This window comes from Nakaseomyces glabratus, chromosome C, assembly GCF_010111755.1.
Source record: "Nakaseomyces glabratus chromosome C, complete sequence".
Taxonomy (NCBI): domain Eukaryota; kingdom Fungi; phylum Ascomycota; class Saccharomycetes; order Saccharomycetales; family Saccharomycetaceae; genus Nakaseomyces; species Nakaseomyces glabratus.
This window is the reverse complement of record NC_088953.1, coordinates 182,410-202,762: the sequence shown is the minus strand read 5'-3', so window position 1 is coordinate 202,762 and position 20,353 is coordinate 182,410. Positions and strand designations below refer to the sequence as shown.

At 38.8% G+C, this 20,353-nt stretch overlaps 8 protein-coding genes across 8 annotated transcripts; 5 read left to right on the top strand and 3 right to left on the bottom strand.

Moving 5' to 3' along the window:
* Positions 1–558: 558 nt before the first annotated feature.
* Positions 559–1,269, bottom strand: CBC2 (nuclear cap-binding protein subunit CBC2; the record flags this gene model as incomplete). The annotated part of the gene is made up of 1 exon (XM_445241.1): positions 559–1,269. One exon carries the CDS (start codon positions 1,267–1,269, stop codon positions 559–561), a length of 711 nt encoding a protein of 236 aa, XP_445241.1.
* An 869-nt stretch (positions 1,270–2,138) lies between these two features.
* Positions 2,139–3,830, bottom strand: PPQ1 (protein-serine/threonine phosphatase; the record flags this gene model as incomplete). Its single annotated transcript, XM_445240.1, has 1 exon — positions 2,139–3,830. The coding sequence occupies one exon, from the start codon at positions 3,828–3,830 to the stop codon at positions 2,139–2,141; it is 1,692 nt and encodes a 563-aa protein (XP_445240.1).
* Positions 3,831–4,457: 627 nt separating this feature from the next.
* On the top strand, positions 4,458–6,080 carry CTI6 (Cti6p; the record flags this gene model as incomplete). The annotated part of the gene is made up of 1 exon (XM_445239.1): positions 4,458–6,080. The coding sequence occupies one exon, from the start codon at positions 4,458–4,460 to the stop codon at positions 6,078–6,080; it is 1,623 nt and encodes a 540-aa protein (XP_445239.1).
* Positions 6,081–6,569: 489 nt separating this feature from the next.
* On the top strand, positions 6,570–8,687 carry TCO89 (Tco89p; the record flags this gene model as incomplete). The annotated part of the gene is made up of 1 exon (XM_445238.1): positions 6,570–8,687. One exon carries the CDS (start codon positions 6,570–6,572, stop codon positions 8,685–8,687), a length of 2,118 nt encoding a protein of 705 aa, XP_445238.1.
* A 436-nt stretch (positions 8,688–9,123) lies between these two features.
* RTT10 (tRNA (34-2'-O)-methyltransferase regulator RTT10) lies at positions 9,124–12,141 on the top strand (the record flags this gene model as incomplete). Its single annotated transcript, XM_445237.1, has 1 exon — positions 9,124–12,141. One exon carries the CDS (start codon positions 9,124–9,126, stop codon positions 12,139–12,141), a length of 3,018 nt encoding a protein of 1,005 aa, XP_445237.1.
* A 311-nt stretch (positions 12,142–12,452) lies between these two features.
* RTC6 (mitochondrial 54S ribosomal protein bL36m) lies at positions 12,453–12,701 on the bottom strand (the record flags this gene model as incomplete). The annotated part of the gene is made up of 1 exon (XM_002999476.1): positions 12,453–12,701. The coding sequence occupies one exon, from the start codon at positions 12,699–12,701 to the stop codon at positions 12,453–12,455; it is 249 nt and encodes an 82-aa protein (XP_002999522.1).
* Positions 12,702–14,088: 1,387 nt separating this feature from the next.
* On the top strand, positions 14,089–16,008 carry MRN1 (Mrn1p; the record flags this gene model as incomplete). Its single annotated transcript, XM_445236.1, has 1 exon — positions 14,089–16,008. One exon carries the CDS (start codon positions 14,089–14,091, stop codon positions 16,006–16,008), a length of 1,920 nt encoding a protein of 639 aa, XP_445236.1.
* Positions 16,009–17,893: 1,885 nt separating this feature from the next.
* On the top strand, positions 17,894–20,182 carry PFK26 (6-phosphofructo-2-kinase; the record flags this gene model as incomplete). Its single annotated transcript, XM_445235.1, has 1 exon — positions 17,894–20,182. One exon carries the CDS (start codon positions 17,894–17,896, stop codon positions 20,180–20,182), a length of 2,289 nt encoding a protein of 762 aa, XP_445235.1.
* Between the last annotated feature and the right edge of the window lie 171 nt (positions 20,183–20,353).

Here is a 20,353-nt window from a genome sequence, read left to right as displayed (position 1 = left end):
GCTACATCAACTGCTTGTGCATCAAAGTTGTGCATCAAAGTTGTGCTCGATTTTATTTTCCTAAAAAGACATTTTAAAACTATTCTAATGCAAGTCATTAACATAAAAACTATACAAGATTCACTGGAATGATCACCATACCCTTTTGCATATCCCACTTACTTCCACACCATTTCGTTTATTCCTTCATGCTTATTTTTTTATTCCACCACAATCCGATTATACTAACATTATCTTATGGCTTTATAATTTATTCCCACTCTTCTACAATCCATTCTTTTATTTCCATTTATCCACTTTTTGGGACCGTTTATTTTTTTATTGTTTATTATCCTTCCCTTACACTCTCTTAATTGAACACTATACCAACACTTATATCTGTTCAAAACTTTTATCTATATGTGTAACATGTCTACCATTTCTATATTTTATCATATATTATCTGTTTCTGTCTATTCGTTCAGCACATGAATAAGTCACTCGCATCCCGCACTACATATTTATTTTACTCCAAACAAAAGAAAGTTGCTATAATTATTACTTATATATCTATTTACTTCACTCCGGTACATAGTTATCCTCTTCGTCCTCTTCCATACCTTGTTCCTGTGGTGGATACTGAGGCTCAAAGGAGTGCACTTCACCGAAATTGCTAGTGATCTGGTGAGGCATGCTTGGCACTTCGTTCTGCGGTTGGAATTGCACTGGGTGACGCTCGTAGTCGTTGTGCTGGTTGAACCGCTGGCCGTGGAACCCTCTGCCGGCACCCGACGTGGTCCCTACACGATCGGCAAACGGAACACCGTAGCCACCTCTGGAGGCATCAAACTCGAATCTCAACTCGTCACTCACTTGACCACCACTCTTACCTCTACCAAACTGTCTGCCGTCCTCGAACCCGGGATCCAAGTCAATAGTTATGCTCTTGTCGTCCAGCTTCGTGTCCCCGAGATACTTCACCGCATTCAACGCTTCCTGCGGCGTGTTATATATGATGAAGCAGAACCCACACGGAGTGAACTTGAACCTGTCCAGCCCCATAATAATCCGCTTTATAAACCCACACTTGCTGAACAGCTCATATATCTGCTCCTCAGAAGTGTAGAATGATAGATTACCAACATAAATGGTCGACGACTTTAGAGACTGCCTTAGATCGTTCAACCCATTGGGGTTCCTGCGCGCTTTCCTCAGCAAATACTTCGATGGCGAGTCCAGCCTCTTCACCGAGTGGTCATACTTGATCTCATCAAACTCCGCTAACGACATCCTGCTGCTTTACCAATGCGTGTTCACTTAATGCTGTAGTAAACTGGCAATCACTACAACTGTTGTCACCAACTATTGCTTGAAATATCCTTTGATGCATTGCTGCCCGCTGAGTTTCTTCAAAAAGTCACAAAATTCTTAACCGTCCATGGTGATGCCATTTTCCATTAGTATAAGCTCTTTCAATGAAGGGCCAAAACGTTTATGAAAATAGGTGGCGTACTCTTGTCGCATACGTGTCGATTAATATACTTTATGTTATTTTCTTGAACATTTTGAAACAATATATCATATGTGTATACATAAACAGGTTATGAGAAAATTTTGAATAAGAGAAATAAAAATAATGTGAAGGGAATTTAATTGGAAAAATGAGCTATGCAAAATAAAAGTAGCTTCCGAAAAAGTATAGAGTAAAAGAGAAATATTGTCGACATACAAAAAAAGTGAAAAGTAAATGGTATTTCGACTTGAAAATAGCATGAAAAGAAAATATAATCTTTAGTAAAATAAAAAAAATGAAAGGATAATAATGAAACTCTGAAATGGATATCAAAAGAGAAAATAAAATCGTAATGAAATTGTTAAAAAAGTAAGAGTAAAACGCTTAAAAAAATTGAAAATTGAATTTTTACTCATGATGAAAAAAGAATTGAATTTCTTGACGTAAAAATAGAGTAAATGGCGTTAACATAGGTGCCTTTTTTACACATTGCATAACATTCGTTGAAATATCGTTTCTCTCAAAGAATCGGAATACGTTCAATGAAATAGCAAGAATGTGTCTAGGAACACTTTAGTAAACAACCCAACTTCAACCAGACAGAAACGCTCATCTTTTTATCTATGCCTATCATCCTCATATGCTTTCATCGCCTTGTCTTTCTAGTCTTCTTGTTCTTTAGTGAATGTGGCTTCAAAAGCTCGAAGCTACACATCAGACCTGTTGTGACACTCATGACAGCTCCCCAGTTTTGGAACTCACCACAGTAGTTAGGTGCGGAGAAAACAGTTACCAGTTTCTTCTTGGCAAAGAACTCGTAGCCGTCCTCTACAACCATGTGTCCACGGATGATCAAATCAAACTTGAACCTCGAACAGATATCGTAGACATTACGTTTAGAGAATGTGTAAGAGACACCTCGATCGTTTAGGGACCAGTCCTGAATCTGTGGATCGGGGTCACTCCATAACAAGTCTGTCAGGAGCCCTTGGTCTGGGATATCTGTTGGTCTCATAATCTGGTTGATCTGGTTCAATTCCTTAAGCTCGGGCGATACACCACCATGGACACAGAAGATCCTGTCCTGAATGGTAGCTGCGATGGGCAAAGTGTTGAACACATCCACGAAGAATCTCCAGGACTTGGAGCCCATACGTCTCTTACATTCGTCGTAAAACCCGTAAATCTTTGTAACGTTTGCGGACTCGTGGTTACCTCTAAGCATGAAGAAGTTGTTTCTGTACTTCAACTTATAACAAAGCAACAGGAGGATGGTTTCAAGGGATTGTTTACCACGATCGACGTAGTCACCTAGGAACAAGTAATTGGTGTCAGGTGGTGCACCACTCAGCTTCAAGATTCTCAGCAGGTCGTTGAATTGACCGTGCACGTCGCCGACCACCTTGATTGGTGCTTGCAACCGCAAAAGACTGGGTTCTTCCAGGAAGATCTCTCGAGCGTGCGAGCAGATCAATTGGATCTCCCATGATCTGAAGGGGAAGTCTCGCTTGGACTTTGTGGTGGTCGGTGCGGTGCCGTTGGGCTGGGTACCCATCTTGAGCAACTTCTCGATAACGAGGTCTACGTCCAGGATATCGGAGGAGGAGTTGTCGCTAGGGTAGCGCTTCAAGAGCAGGTGAGGTGGAGGTGTGTTCAGCAAAGTGCTTCTGGTGGCGGGGTTCTCTGTGGCCAGGCTGGAGGACAGTCTAGACTTGGAGACAGTTTTCGCGTAGTGGGTGGTGCCTGTTGCGGTGGTCTGGGAGACGTTGTAGCTGGCACTGGTGTGCTTACGCATCAAGGACGACATGGACAGCACACCGCAAGGCGCGCTGGAGGGTTTCAAGTACTGCGGAGTGGCGCCGGTGGACGGTTGCACATTGGCAGTGGTCACTGAGCTCGAGGGCGACAAGTAAGACAGCGGGGACGACGAAGAGAAAGACGGCGTGGACGAGGACGAGGACGAGGAGGACGAGGAGAAAGAGCTGTTGCTGTTCTGGGCGGGCCTTCCAGAGGTTCTCGGGAACGGAGTTGCTGCGAAGGCTCTAGCGACCGAGATATCGATGTCTAGTTTCGCAGCCTTGTCCGCATCTTTGTCATAGTACGTGGCTGTGGTTCTAGTTGTTCTGGTGGTTCTAGTGGTACTAGTGGTACTAGTTGTGCTATTTCTGATGGATATATTCGGAGGCAGTTTGCTACTATCATCGGGATCGACGGGCTCTGCAGTTTCATCTGATTGTGATTGTTCACCATTGATTGTGTTTGCATCTGCTCCGAGTTTCGGTACTTCGAAGTTCTGGTTGTGATTGTTGTTGGACGGGCTTCTCTTTCTTCTTCCCATAAGTTATATAAGTTTCTGTTGTGAGAGTATGAGCGTGAGCGTGTATATGAAGTGTGAAGTTTGAAGTTTGGAGTATGTATTCGTTTCTGGATGTCTTAGAAGTGTTACTCCTATTGTATATAAAATCGGGATGTGTTCTACATATAGATTATGCAATGAGAGGATACGTCTACGAGGGAAAGTGAAGTTCGAGTTTCGTAGAGGAAAAAAGCCAGAAAAGCTGGATTCTCCGTACTGTGAGAGAGAAGAAGAGAGATATAACTGCAGACGAGACACCTCTCAAAGCTCTGCAAAAGTCATGTACTTCCGAACGGCCAATTGTATATTATACCATGTGATATACACGTATAGAGGTATAACAAATTTTATTTCCATTCGTCCGGTATCGTGTAGTACGTTTACATCACATGAATGACGTATATGTGTATTTAAAATGTGACTACTGATACCCGTAACATACGATAATTGTAGGCCTCTCTCTCTCTTACTTTCTGTCTTTCTGTCTTTCACAGGCAAACTGGAAAAAAATATAGTTGCTATATAAGACAATAGGTTCTGACATAGTACCCAGACTATTCGATACAACAAGTGCCAAAAACCCCGCTATACTGACCAGTAACAAAGACAATGCGAAGGGAGATTGTGGAAGAAGAGGTTGAGGACGAAGGAGAGACGCGGTGTATCTGTGGGGAGCTGGAACCGCCTGACGATTCGGGGTTCTTCATCCAGTGTGAGACCTGTAACGTGTGGCAGCACGGTGTGTGTGTTGGCATCTCGAACTCTAATGGCGACAAGCCGCCAGACAAGTACTGGTGTGAGCAGTGCAGGCCGGAGCTGCACCGGCTGTACTACACAAACGACACAGGGGAGCTGAGGAGCGCTTACAAGCTCGTGCAACCGACCAAGCGCAAGAACCGGAGACATCCTTCGGGGAGCAGGGCTCGCAGGAACAACAAGCGGGACTCTACGGAGTACGACACTTCCACGGATAACTTGGCAGAGGAAGAGTCCAAGCTGGACCCCGAGGAGGACTCCGAGTCTACAGCAGCATCTGCCACCTCTAACACTGGAACTGGCCAACGGAAGAGGAGAAAGACCAGCAACACAAGCGACACTACAGATGATCTGAAGAACAACGGAGCGATAGAGGAAGAGGATACCCTGCAGGCAGGATCACCAGCTAACGAAACTGAAGACACTACAAACCAGGATCACCCACAAGCCCAGGACGACGACGACCAATCCCGTGAAACTCAGCAGGAAGAAAATGACGCTGTTAAGCAGGAGCCTGACCTCGGCGATGAAGAAGATGAAACGGGCCTCACAAACGACACAACGATCAACGAAACTGCAGATGATTCGACTACCACTATCGCTGCTGAAGCAACTACAGAAGCTGTCAAAGAAGAAGCCGAGGCTGAAACTAACGCTGATGATACCACAGATGACCATGTAACCAATGCCACGAAAGCAGAAACCGATAATAACGAAGGAGCAGATGTATCTAAGATAATATCAGATAGGAAACGTGCCACACTCGTGGCAAGAGAAGAGAAACACTATCAATGGATGTTGGAGAAAGCACTACAGGAAAGCAGAAAGACCTCAAACCAGGAAGAAGGGAACAAACAGGAATCGAGGCCCGTACCAACATCAAAGGAAAACTCTCCAACACCTGACTCTAACACTTCCAGATCGTCTTCAAGAAATAAAGACGAAGCTGCAAAGGAACTATCAAACGAAAAGGAAACACAAGACAAAGTTTCGGATGACTTACAACCCAATGAAACTAACACCGTGTCTTCTGAGGATGACAACAAGGCTAAAAATCTAAGGAGGTCTCAAAGGAGTGGGAACACACCCAGGAACTCTGGCAAAGGTAGAAACTCCAGAAAACAGAATAGCAAGGCTTCATCTGCTAATGGGAGTGATAATGATAAAAACAAAACCGCAGATATTGGCATCAACAAACCTGTTAAACCACGTTTACCGCCACCAAGGACCACATTAAACGAGATGAGAAGACGTGTAACAGCAATCATGGAGTTTCTATCCAGAACTCAATGGGAACTGGAGGCAGAGATTAGAAACAAAGAAGACCTGACAAAGTTTGTAGAGAACGAGCAATTTGTTAAAGAAACTGAGGTGATCTTTGACAATACCAACAAAAACTTGAGTTTAATGAATGACTTAACCAAAAAACTAATCAATTGGGAAACAAAGTATTCAGTAAACGAAGCATTAGAGTAATACAGACACACATCAATACTTTTTCTAGTTCAATTTAGATACATTTTCTCTTCACTTGACGATAATGATCTCAACCCTGCATATATAGTTAGAATGGATAACAAAAACTATACTTTATAGCATTTGTAAATACACAAACAACAGACCATCATGATTTGCAACAACAACCTTACCACATATATGCTTCATCTTAACTATATGCTATTTGACATTATTTTGGCCATATTTTGTCAACTTCGGAAGCTGCAATAAAATTTCAAGAAAAGAGCGCAACTTTGACTAGCTAGAAGTGTACAACATTTGATCAACATTTATACAGGACCCTTTCTAAGACAGACAGGAATCAATAACTTAGCAAAAGCTTTTATTCTATTGTTATATACATAATTGCCATTGGATTTATAATATTTCATTGAATTGAACAAACTTTGATTTGCAGGGAACAAGCATCGCATAGGATTTGTAGCATATAATCCAGTATCAATACCAATGGGAAGCAAAAATAAGCCATGCAAAGGTGAATATGATATGCCTAATTTAACATCCCCTACACAAGTTCATGGGAAGTCTCATATGAGACAATTTAGTACTAAATCAAAGGCTAAAGGATCCGCCAGTTTTAAGGGCCTACGAAGAGTCTTAACACATGATGGTACATTTGAAGGTGATGGTCTACTCAATAGGCATGGTTCATTCAAGAAGAGTAAAAGCTCTGACGCTTTATATCGAAGACGTGCGATAAGTGGACTTAATATGACTGCACTTGTTGGTGAGAAGCCAACAAACCGGGTATCCCGAAGCCAAGGAAATTCGAGACTAAGCAGTCCAATACAAAGCCTCTCAAAAAGTCACAGTAGCAGTAATGTTGCCCATTCTTTGGCAAGTGCCATTGGTGGTAGCGGACTCAGACCACGTAGAACAAGAAGCACACACTCAGTTTTAACATTACGACAAGGACAGGAGTTCTATGATAATGAATCAACTACGGATGAAGAAGTGGAGCATTTTACTGACGAGGAAGCACAAAACTCGGACAGCAGTGATAATATTCATCATACAAGGCCGAAAAGCTCCAGGATGTTCAGTGATGATAGAGTTAGAGATCAGCAACTTTCCGTAATTCAGTCAAGTCCTGAAGATATAATTACTCTTAATGGGAATCCTAATCAGGGTAAAGGGGATTCATATTCAACTTTACGTGCACATAACTCAATTGACCATTCAAAAAACACAAATAAAGATTTTGATGGAAATAGCTCAGATGATAAGATTGAAGCTATGCTTGATGATGTACATTTATCGAAAGCTTCGAATAAAAGTATTGATCACTTAAATGTAAAGGACGATCACGAAGATCATATAGGAGAGGTGGATCCAAATTCATTATCATTTGATTCACACTCATTAGTACGACAGGAACGTAAACCTAGAACTTTAGCTAAAGTAACTGAAGGCGAAGAATCAATAGCCGACGACATGAATAAAAATAGATCCCCGATTGAAGAGTTTACGAAAAAAGATAGAGAATATCAATCGAAAAGTGATGAACCTTATATTCCAGATATGATTTTATCACAATCTACAGGTGTTGAGCGTAAATTCGAGAATCCTTCTTCTATCCAAAATTCGCTGGCGAAAGAGATACAGAATACTAAATATCTTGAAGACTCTGATAATACCACTGATGCACCCTCTAAACCCATAAAAAATATCTCAGGCTTTGATAAGGATGAAATAGAAAATGCGAGGCTGAATGATACTAAACATAGTATGCTAAATCAACAAGTCAATGCTAAATCTGAACTGACAAACAATCTTCAGAAAGTCAATCCAGATAATAATCCTCCCAGGAGCTCTTTGACAAATACAATTTTTCAAAAGAGTAGAAATCAATATGCATCAAGGACAGATACTACAGAAAAAGGACCTACATCATTATTAAAAACAGACAGAGACAGCAACTCCACAACCAAAATTAATAACTTTTCACAATTTTTAAAGTCCGAAAACATAGATGGTAATTCCCGTACTCAACGGAAAATGCTCCTTCAAAGAGAGAGTTCCATATTAGATCTTAATTCTCAAACAGATAGTGCTGAGGCTATTTTTATGACTGGTCATATCGAACAGAAGCGGGAATACGAAAAAATTACTCACGAATATACCACTTTGAGGAGATATACCAATCCATTAGATAAATCGCTTCTAAGACTAAAAAATAGCAAAAATTCTGGAAAGACAAATTCAACTTACGGAAATAGTGGTCTGGAAGGCTCTTCTATTAGTACATATAGTAACCAGGTGAAAGAATTAGACGATTTCCTGCCCAAGGCTCAGCAATCAAAACTAAACTCAATTTTGGCATCAATATGGAGATCTGAAAGCCAATCATTCAATAAGGACGTCAATCCACTAAACAGAAACAAGTCGTCTATGGAGGAACAAAGCAACCATTATTCGTCCTTAAAAAACTCATTGAAGAGCAACATACCAGGTTCTGGAACAGGGTTGCACCAACAGAGAGTACCAAAAATGCAGCCTACAACAAGAGCCGTACACAGAAGGATGGAGAATAGCAATACCAACTTGGCAGCTCACTTTAGATAACTATTGTCCAAATATTCTACGCATGTTAATATCAATAAATAGAGAGAGAAGTTCCTACTATGATGTGCATGAGTTGTCATTCAGTAATTTATTAAATAGCTAATGTTTAATAAGAAAATCGAATAAATTCTTACTTCTACTGTTAAGATCAATATGAACTGGAGTAAAGTTTAAGCTTCAAAATATCGTTTGTTCCTCATCTCCATTTTAATATAATATTTCTCACATAGTTTGTACTTTATTTCTACTCAGTGGCACCATTATATTAATTTTTGAAAATGACGTGAAAAAAAAAAAAAGTGAAAAATCAATGGCCGATGCGATGAGCTCGAATTGGGCGTTTTAACTAACAATTCAAATAATTGAACAATAATAATAATAACATTTTGTAAGTTTGAATTTTCACTCATATAATCAAGCAACAATATTCTCAAAGATGGATGAGTATACACATATTGGTCCGGCTCTTTGTGTTAAATTCCATAAGGATAGTCTTTTGACCTGTTATGGCCCATATTTACAAGAATATGATTACAAGCACAATGAATTGATGAACAAATGTAAGCTTTTCAACAGGAACAAAATACATGGAATCTGTATTTCAAGTGAGGGTAAAATTTGTGCCTATGGTGGGTCTTCTATTTCCATTCTAAAACTAGAAGATATCAATCAAAGGCGTGAATACCTATCCAATGAGTTGGTACTTGATGAAAATATAACTGCAATTGAATTCAGCAAGGATGGTTCTAAGTTGTACATTTTAACTAATTACAATAAAGTTTTGATCACAGACTTAACAGGCAAAGTTGTCGAGGAAAAGAAGTTGGTAGGTGAGAGATCAATTCTTTATTCTGGATCCATTAAGGTTATATCTGAATCTGAGGTGCAAATAAATGCTGGTACTGTAATGGGTGGTGCCATTGTATGGGATCTTTACAAGGAGGAATTAATTCATAACTTGACAGGACATGAAGGCTCAATATTTTACATCCAATCAAGCGAGCATAACAAATTGATAGCTTCTTGCTCTGATGATAGATCAATTAGACTATGGGACAGAGAAACTGGCAAGGAATTATCAATTGGCTGGAGTCATACTGCTAGGATCTGGAACTTGAAATTTTTCAATAATGATGAAAATCTTGTCAGCGTATCCGAAGATTGTACTTGCAGAGTGTGGAATATTATACCAAATGACATTTCTGGCTATGAACTCCAGATAAGTAATATTTTTGAAGGGCATTTACTTAAGAATGTCTGGGGTGTTGATGTTAATGATGAGAAGAGAATCATCGCTACATCAGGCAATGATGGTAGAATAAACGTCATTGACTTGAACACCGACACAAATTCAGGAGATGAAGTAATTGGATATGAAATTGCTGATATTGAAAAAGCGGCTGGCATAAGTTTTGAAAAGGATGAGATTATAAAGGGCTTTTATTGGTTCAAATTTGGGCTCGTTTGTATTACATCACAAGGACGAGTCTTGGCTTTCCAAACTGAAACTAAACAATGGAGGCAATGCCTGTTGGATAGTAGATTTGCGTCCTACTCTATCACTAACGGGATATACGAATCAAATATTGTATTCTTTACTAACAATAAATGTGATATTTTAGCCATGAAGTTCTCAATTGATGGTTCTGAAGTAAAAGTTACTAAACAATACAAGGAAGATTCTCTCTCCAAGCTCAGTAACTCCCTTGCTATTAGTGCTGGCTACCACATATTGTTATTAGAGTCACCAAACCCAACCGATAAGTTATGCTTCTGGAGCTTTGATGATAATCTTGAGATCAAGAAAAGAGAAGCTTTTGAAAAACCTGCCAACATCGTGTCCTCTTGCTTTGAAATATACGATAGTTACTACTTAGTTGGGTCTCGTTTTAGTTCAATTGCTGTTTTTGATACTAAGAAAGAGAATAATAACTCAACTGTCCTAAAGAATTTGACAAATGGTGATACTATAACATCAATTCAATTATCTGATTTAGGACCAATGTTTGAGCCTATTTTTGCAATTACAAATAGAGATGGCTATTATAAGTTCATCAAGTGTGATTTCAAAAATTTAGGTAATGATGGGTTTTATGAAGTATTGCACTCAAACAAAATCACAAAAGGCTTTCTTGAGGGATCATATTTGGATTCAAGACTGAATTTTATTACATATGGCTTCAAGTCATCTTTGTTTTATATATATGATGAAACAGAATGTTTGGAAATAGCCAGCGAAGTTTGCGGTGGAGCCCATAGGCAATGGCATTTCTGCAAAGAGAATGTAGAAGATCTTGTGTTGACATATATCAAGGCTTCTAAACTTTTTATTAGACACTTTAAGAAATCGATTTACCCTCATGTTTTGGAACCAGGTTTGCATGGTAGAGAAATTCGCGATGTCACTATAATGCCTGACAATAAAGACTTCAAGGGTTATTTCTTCTGTACAGGTTCTGAGGATACAACTATCAAGCTTTCTTATTATGATCCAAATTCGAGAAAAATCAAGACTTACTGGACAGAAAGAAGACATGTTTCTGGCTTGCAAAAATGTAGAGCAATCAGTAACAGCATGGTTATCTCTTCAAGTGCTAGAGAGGAGCTTTTCTTATGGAAGGTAAATTATAACAGAATTCGTCCATACATGATGTGTAAGCAAGTCCTTCCAACATCAAATGATAATCCTGACTTACGTATTATGGATTTCTCTGTGTCATTTGTCAACAGCAATGAACAAGACTTCTTGTTATCCACAGTTTACTCTGATTCAATGATTAAATTATGGTATTACTCTTCAGAGGCCAATACATTCACTTTACTAGTCAGTGGTTTATACAAAACATGTTGTTTGTTGGGTACAGAACTTTTAACTGTCAAAGATAATTTATTGCTTTTAGCTTCGGCTACTGATGGTCATCTATTTGGTTACAATGTCACTGATCAGGTCTTAAAAGCAGGCTTCTCAATAGAAAACAACAAGATTTACATGAAATCCTCACTAAATACAGACTCCTCTGTTAGCCTATCAAATGAGCGTATATTTGATGTCATTGCTCATCAATCTGGTATCAAGACGATGACTTTACTACAAGAGTCTGATAAGAAGTTTAGAATTTTCACTGGCGGTGATGATAACGCCCTTGCCCTAACCTCTGTTCAATGCAACCCGGACATGTCATTTGTTGCAGCAGTTAAATCCACCATTGCTAAGGCTGCTGCCTCTACTATTACTGGTACCGCCTTGTGTTCAATTGACAATCACGAAAGACTAGTGTCCTGTTCAGTTGACCAGATTGTCAGAGTTTGGTCATTTGAGTGTGATGAACTGAAGTTGGAATCAGAAAAGTACACCACCATAGCTGACACTGGTTGTATAGATACAATCGAGGACAAAGAGGGTAAAGCGAACATTGTAATCGGTGGTGTTGGTTTGTCCATTTGGGCAATTTAAATGAAGCGATGACAAGCATTGATGTTGTTTTTGTTTTAATTTTTGTATAGTACTTGAAAAGATAGCATTTATAAAGCCATAGTCTTTATTACTTCATATAAATTATTTATAGAATGCTTTTTAAATTACATGATAAAATTTGTCATATACCAATACTCTATTGTCCAGTGCCGATGATGAATGTTATTTGACTAGATACAATGGGAAAAGGAAGTTGAACTAGTATTGTCGGCTTTTGCAATTATTTACAGGCTATTTGCTTAGTGTGGATATTCTATTCCCATTACCTATCGATGTAGACTTTTGTGCCATTATCCTTGGCGTTGTTTATGCTTCTTGTTGGACTTACAGTAGACATACACTCTACCTTTTCTTCTTACAATATAACAATCACTGCACATCTTCTTCACAGATGTTCTGACTTTAAACCCACGGTTGAATAGTAATAGCATCCTTGGGGCCATCAATGGCTTAGTGGCTGCCATCATAGGTAGGGGTCTCAGCACGCTATTGCGTACTACACTTGATATTGATCTATTGAGGAGCTGGAATGGGAACATAATCCGACGGGTCTATGATTTTATCCTTGCTTGGTACATCCAATACACATATACATACTATTGCTATGGCTCTTTTTTTGCAGTTTAGAGTCGCGCTTTTAGTCCTCCATCGGCTATGATCCCATCGTGATTACTGCTATAAAAAGGCACATAAATCAGTTGAAGTGCATTGATGAGTTACATCTACAAATGATGCTAACCGTTTATTTCATAGTGTACATAATATTGTTATATCAATATAATATCTACTGCATTATTATTTCTAGGACACAAAATTTTGTTGATTATCAGTGTGTATAACAGGGTAGAAGTGTGCTTTTAAGACGCTCAAAACAACACACATTGCAAAAGAAACAGTCTAAGAAGAACTTTAACTTGAGAAATACTTGAAAAGTACGTACTTCTAACAATAGAGAACTGATTGAGTAGAGCAATGTAACGTTTATATATCTTCACTCTAGACTCATCACATATAACGTAGTAGTTAAAATTTTTCTTCCAGAAGGAAACTTCATAATTGTGACAAAAAAAAATCTCCAGATAATACAAGATGCGATGAGGTCTACTTTTGTGTTTGCATCCGTTGGCAAGGTGGGAAACACTATTGACCACAAGTATTAGTAACCGTCACTGCAAGAAATTGTGTATTTGAATCTGTTCAAGTGCTTTCAAAGGAGAATCCTTAATTACAGCTATCAATTAGAAAACAAGAGCAGATCGAAAGGCATCGAACAGAGGAAAAATAGTTTTAGGAACTTTGAGTAAGAAATCTCAGGTGTCCGTTCTTTAGGTTTCTGTTTCAAGGCGTCATAAATTTTCAAAACAACAAGAGTAACTGATTAATCATTATCCTAGCAAGTTTTATCAGAGCTACAAGAATAAAAGATTATTTTGATAACCTTTTATTGAATAAACTTTTTACTCTTATACAGACTCAGAAAGAAAAAAAAAATACAAAATTTGAAGATAACAAAGAAGTTAGTGTAAGTTCGACAAAATTCAGATCATATTTTCTCTCAACTTTTTTTTTGTTCCTAGAATTTCAACATTTTTTTAACATTCAATTCTTTATTTCATTTTTTGTGTTTTATTTTAATTCACTTCTTTTCCATTTGTTAATAATTTCATTTTTATTCATTTCATTTCATTCATTTGACTTTGATTCCCTTCCACAGGATCCATATTATTTGCAAGAATTTCATTTCCCCAAAAAGAGATACAAACAAACCATATAATTCATAACATTTGGTAAACCAGGATTATATTATTATATTTCATCGAAGAAAAATAAACTAAAGAAAGAAAAAAAAATTATCAATTTATTTTCTAATATCATTAAAGATTTTACCACAAAAAGCAAATCTACTCAACTAAAATCTATCACAGTATGTCTTCTTTTCCGGATCACACTCAAGCATACACTGCTAAAAGCATATTCTTAGATGAACCCAACTTGAATTCTCATTTGTATTATGACAACAACAAGATACCTGTTTCTAATGGAGGATTATTTAGTAATTCAAATACCATACCAGCTAATGGCATGATGATGGGTAATGGTATGCTGCAAATGCCTCGTGAAAATGTCATGCCCCATGAGGCCCAACTATTGGCTAACCAGAATATGGCAGCTCAGAATTGGCCAAGAGATTTGAACTCCAAATTTATCCAGCCAGTTCAGAGACCAATGTTTAACAATGAAAATATTTTGAATCAGCAAAATATCACTAACTCAAGAATGACTGGTATCTCACCATTGCAACAAAGTAAACATCAGATTACCAGCTTGGGATTGAACGGCACTCTAACTGCAGACTCAGATGATTATTCCTTAAGTCAAGTTTCTTCCTTGTCATCTTTATCTGCACCCACCGATCATATGTTTCATAACCAACAAAGCACTAATGGTACAATTTCGAGTGTGGCTAACCTGGGTATGACTCAGAACAACACCTTGGCAGCTGCTTCTGCTTTTACACAAGCTAATGCGCCAGCTTCAATCATGATTAACAATCAAAAGAACAATAATCCTTTGGATTTCACAAGCGCCCCAAGCAGAACCGTCTATTTAGGTAACATTCCTCCATCATTAACCATCAAAGAACTTTTAGATCATGTTCGTAGTGGTGTGGTTGAAGAAGCCAAGATTTTACCTGAAAAGATGTGTGCCTTCATTTCATTCGTTGAAGAAAGCTCTGCACTTTTGTTTCATTCTGATGCAATTCTAAAGAGATTAAATATCGATAACAGAGATATTAAAGTTGGTTGGGGTAAACCAACCGTATTGGATCCTTCTATTGCATCTCGTATCATTAACGATGGTGCGACAAGAAATGTGTACATCGGTCAAGGTAACAACGACAGAAGTTCCAAGGAGAACAAAGAGCCTTTGACTGAAGAAAAATTACGCGAAGACTTAAAGGAGTATGGTGAAATAGATTCCATTAAAATAATTCCTGAAAAAGATATTGCATTTGTACATTTCTCTTCAATTGCCACTGCAATCAAAGTTGTTTCAACCTTGGCTCAAAAGAACCCATTTTACCAAGAGAAGAAGATTTTCTATGGTAAAGATAGATGTGCATTTATTACTAAAACTCAACAACACAATGCCGCCCAATTCTTAGGTGTTCAACCAGAAATGGAACATCTAATGAGATACACTGATCGTGAGTTTATTTCTAATGCTCTTTTGCAACAATCTGCCGCTGCTGCTGCTATTGCAACCTCAGCAGGTGGTCCAAACAACCTTGGTAACAGAACAGTTTATTTAGGTAATTTACCAAAAGGAGTGAAGATCGAAGAAATTTGTAATGCTGTTCGTGGAGGTCTATTACAATCTATTAAACTGCTTGATGACAGGCATGTTTGTTTTGTAACATTTATTGATCCAACCGCAGCAGCCCAATTTTATGCAATGAGTTCCCTATATGGCTTCACAATCCAAAGACAGCGTTGTAAAGTTGGTTGGGGTAAACATTCTGGTCCATTACCAAATGCATTAGCTCTTGCTGTTAGCAACGGTGCTTCAAGAAATGTGTACCTAGGAAACATTGATTTTGAAGCTGACTCGAAGAAAGAACAGCCTATTTTCAACGAAACTGCCCTTCGTGCCATTTTCCAAGAATACGGAGAAGTTGAACAAATTAACTTTTTGGTTGAGAAGAAATGTTGCTTTATTAATTTCACCAATATCAATAACGCCATATTTGCCATGGACAAGATTAAATCGAATCCTCATTTTAAGAGTTTGAAAATTAATTTCGGTAAGGATAGATGCGGTAACGTTCCTCACCAAATTCGTTAGACTCAAACAGGATTCGCTACTGTATCATAGTCCTCATCGATTTCAAATTGCAATACATTAACATTATTCACTTGCTGGTAATCCTAGAACCATGCCGCTAAGTTTTTTTGCATTTCCATGCCATTCAAAAGGCGCTATTAAACTAAGTGTGTCTGACCACATATTTCTTAACTTTTTTGCACAAGTTCATTAAATTTTTTGTTTTTATTTTGTCTCTCCATTCATTTTCAAGTATTTCTTTTGAACACTTGTAATTTGCAGCGATATCATTTCCGATTTGTTTTATTTTCAATTTTATTTTTTTTCCTTTACCCACCCCCAACAGTTTTATGGTTTTGCATTATTTTATTACTATTATTATTACTATTAAAAAATTTATTTTTTTTTCTTCTATTCTAAAGAAGCGCAAAAGAAGAAGTCAACTATCGTTTGGTGTACATTACAAGTGAAAATGCATTAACATTTCCTTTTTTTTTCCTCTCTCTCTTTGATATAACTTCATTTTACTTCATTTCAATTTGTTAAAAGAGAAACCCCTTCCTTTCACACAATGTCTGTGCAATTAAGGAAAAGAGAATAGAAAGAAAGTGTTATTGAGTTGCATAATTCTGTCATTTATTTTACTCATTAAATTTTGACATATCCACAATTACACTACTATATTATTTTCCCTTCTCTTTGTTGTGCTTTACTCCTATGTTATAATTCATATATATTTTCTAATTCAGTCATACTATATTATTACCGCACAATTATATGCTTTTAACAATTTGTAAAAGCGTAGCCTTGTTGTTACTCAGCTCAGTGCCATGCCTCGACCTAGCATACAGCGCTAGGCAAGCAATGGCAAACTAAATCATGTGACACATCACTAATTACATTTACTTTACTCATTAATAAAGGCAATATGAACTTAGATAATGCCGCACACACTCATGTCTCTTGCAAAAGTGGCACTTTATATCTGTGCGCAATTCCTCTCGAGATCAAATTATTGGTTTTTCAATTTTTTTCTTCTGCGGCTTTTTCCGTGCTCTTCTAAAGATACCCGTGGAGGATCTGCTCTCAGTTACACACTGTGCCCTAATCAGTGCGGGGTAATGAATAAAACTCCCACACAAACAACCGTAGACCGTAACAGTTTTTCCGTACCTGGAAGAGTTTTATTAGTTATAAAGTCTCTTCCCCCAATTGGAAGGCAGTGCTACGGCTGGCTGTTAGCCCCGCTTTCACCTTAAACGCTCACGAGAGAAAGCTCAGAATAGCAAGCACAGAACAGCAAGCACAGAACAGCAAGCACAGAATAGCAGGACTCTCCAACGGAAAAAAAATGTTCTGGACAGCCTTCTGCGTGCGAGATTGCAGTGGGTTTCTTTTCCAGCGTCTGTGCCTAGTTTTCTGTGCATTATATTAACGAGCCAGATCTTTGTCCCCGTCATTTTGGTGTCAAACCTGTCTCTCCTGCGCAGGTTGTCAGTAACACTACTTCATTCCTCTGGGATGTGGATGACCTGTACACGTTGCAAAGAGATATGGCAGTACAGATTTACTAGATCACACTACGTAATTACAGTGGGATATTCCGTTTGGGGGGGTAATACACTAATCCTCTCTGTCAGATTATCCTATGTGGCACTACGAGTGTTTCAGTGGAGATTCTTGCACTTTGGTAGGGATGATCGACCCCTAATGCTGAGCAAAACCCCTCCCCCGCTATTCCGTATAACAGTATCATATTCTTCCAGTCACACACACACAAAACCTGACTCATATAAATAGTCAGTGATGTTTCTTCCCGTCTGGGGGAGGGTTCCTCGCCTAGCTTTCTTCTCTAGCGGTGGCAAAGTACAGTGTGACACTAGTACAGCAGAAAAAAACGCTAGGAATGTTCAAGTCTGTGGACTATACGGATCCTGTGGGAGCGCCGAGTGACTCAGATGTGGAGCCGACTGAGCGGAAGAACGAGAAGCATGTGAGCATACACCAGGAGGCCGTGGCGGAGTCGCTGAAGCGGGAGGCGCTTCCGAAGTTTGAGCGGCGGCCGCTGAGCGATACGCCGATCACCAGTGCGTGGAACTCTCCCGGATTGTCTGAGGAGAACACGCCTACTGACTCGCCTGAGAACAGAAGTGCGCTGGACCTGACCAAGTTTAGCCAGCTGAATATTGCGCACGATGATGATGAGGAGCAGGGTGCCGGTGACAATGATACTGGGAAGTCAAGCGATCACAACAGCGACAGCGAGACGGTGAAGCTGTCTACGAAGAGCAAAGGCTCGTTCAGGGACCTGCTGGCGGCAAACTCCCTTGAGTACTCCTCGAAGAAAGTGTCTACGATAGATGTGCCGGGACTGACTAGGTCTAAGGACTCTCCCGATGGCATGATCTCTAGCAAAGATGCGGGCTCCAAGCTTATAATCGTGATGGTCGGCTTGCCTGCTACAGGTAAGTCCTTCATCACCAATAAACTCTCTCGATACTTGAACTACTTGATGTACTACTGCAAAGTGTTCAATGTCGGTAATACCAGAAGACAATACTCCAAAGAGCACTCGTTGCATGAACAAGACTCTAAATTCTTTGACCCATCTAACGAGGAGTACAAGAAACTTAGAGACAAATGGGCCTTGGACACTTTGGATGAGTTACTAGACTACTTACTGAACGGAATGGGATCTGTGGGAATATTTGACGCTACTAACTCCACAGTGGCAAGAAGAAAAGCCATTTTGGATAAGATAAGAAAGAGGAACCCGAACCTCAAGGTGTTGTTTCTGGAATCCATCTGTACAAACAGAGAGCTTGTGGAAAGAAACGTGCGATTGAAAGTGTTTGGTCCTGACTATAAGGGTAAAGATCCCGAGAAATCGTTGAGGGACTTCAAAGAACGGTTGGCAAATTATTTAACAGCCTATGAACCAATTGACGACTCGGAAGATATCTGCTATATTAAAATGGTCGATGTGGGTAAGAAAGTGATAGCCTACAATATCGAGGGTTTCTTAGCATCGCAGACCGTATATTATTTATTGAACTTTAACCTTCGTGAAAGACAAATATGGATCACAAGAAGTGGCGAAAGTGAAGACAATGTCAGCGGTAAGATAGGTGGAGATTCACATCTAACAGAGCGTGGTAAGCGCTATGCTAAGGCTCTATCAAACTTTATAAACGAGCAGAGAATAGCATTTTACAACCGTGAAATAGAAAACGCTAAAAGACAAAGAGATCAATATGAGAAGGATAAGCGTAGGAGAGAAGCTGCACTAAAGAATAATCTCACAAATGGTGAACAATCCACAATGGGCACAGGTACTCCAGAACCCCAACCTTACCAATGCAATGATTTCTTTGTATGGACGAGTATGAGGTCAAGAACAATTGAAACTGCACACTGGTTTGCTGATGAAGACTATCCTAAGAAAGAGATGCGTATGTTAGACGAATTAGGGGTAGGTGACTTTAATGGCATGACTTACCCAATGATTCAAGAAAACTTTCCAGTGGAGTTCGAAAAGAGAAAGATTGATAAACTGCGGTATAGATATCCTGGTATAGGTGGTGAATCATACATGGATGTTATTAATAGAGTAAGGCCAGTGATTACAGAACTGGAAAGAATTGAGGATAATGTCCTTATCATTACACATAGAGTAGTGGCACGTGTCTTACTAGGCTACTATATGAACTTGCGCACTGATATTATTGCTAACTTGGATGTTCCACTACATTGTGTTTACTGTTTGGAACCGAAGCCATATGGTATGGAGTGGTCACTCTGGGAGTACGACGAAGACAAAGATCTATTCTTTAAAGTTCCTGAGTCTGACTTGAACACAACTAAGGTAAGAGAAATTGGCTTAGTACACAAGGAGAGAAGATATTCTGAAGTTCCTACTGCACCTCCTAGTGCCAATTCTAACCCAAATGATTTCCTTCTTCGTAGAAATTCTGTAGATGTTGCCTCACCTCCATCCGAAACATCTAAAGACCATGAAAATATAAGTGGTAGCCAACAAGCTATGGGTAGTAGCAGGCCAATCAAAAATGATTTTAACCAGCCCACATTAATGAATTCGATGAACACAGTTGGGCCCTCTGGTAGATATGACCCAAGAATTCAAGATAAAGTAATTAATAAACCAAAAAAATCAATTTTAATGAATGATGACTAAATTTTTTACTTCTTTTATGATTAATTGTGATCAAAACTATCATAGATGATGATATTGTTTTGCTTCTTTAATTATGATGGATTACTGGGGTGTTTTTTTCATTTATTTTTTTGTTTTGTTTTTTTTTTTTTCTTTTCTACCTTTACTGGTAATAAGTCGAAATGAGTGCAA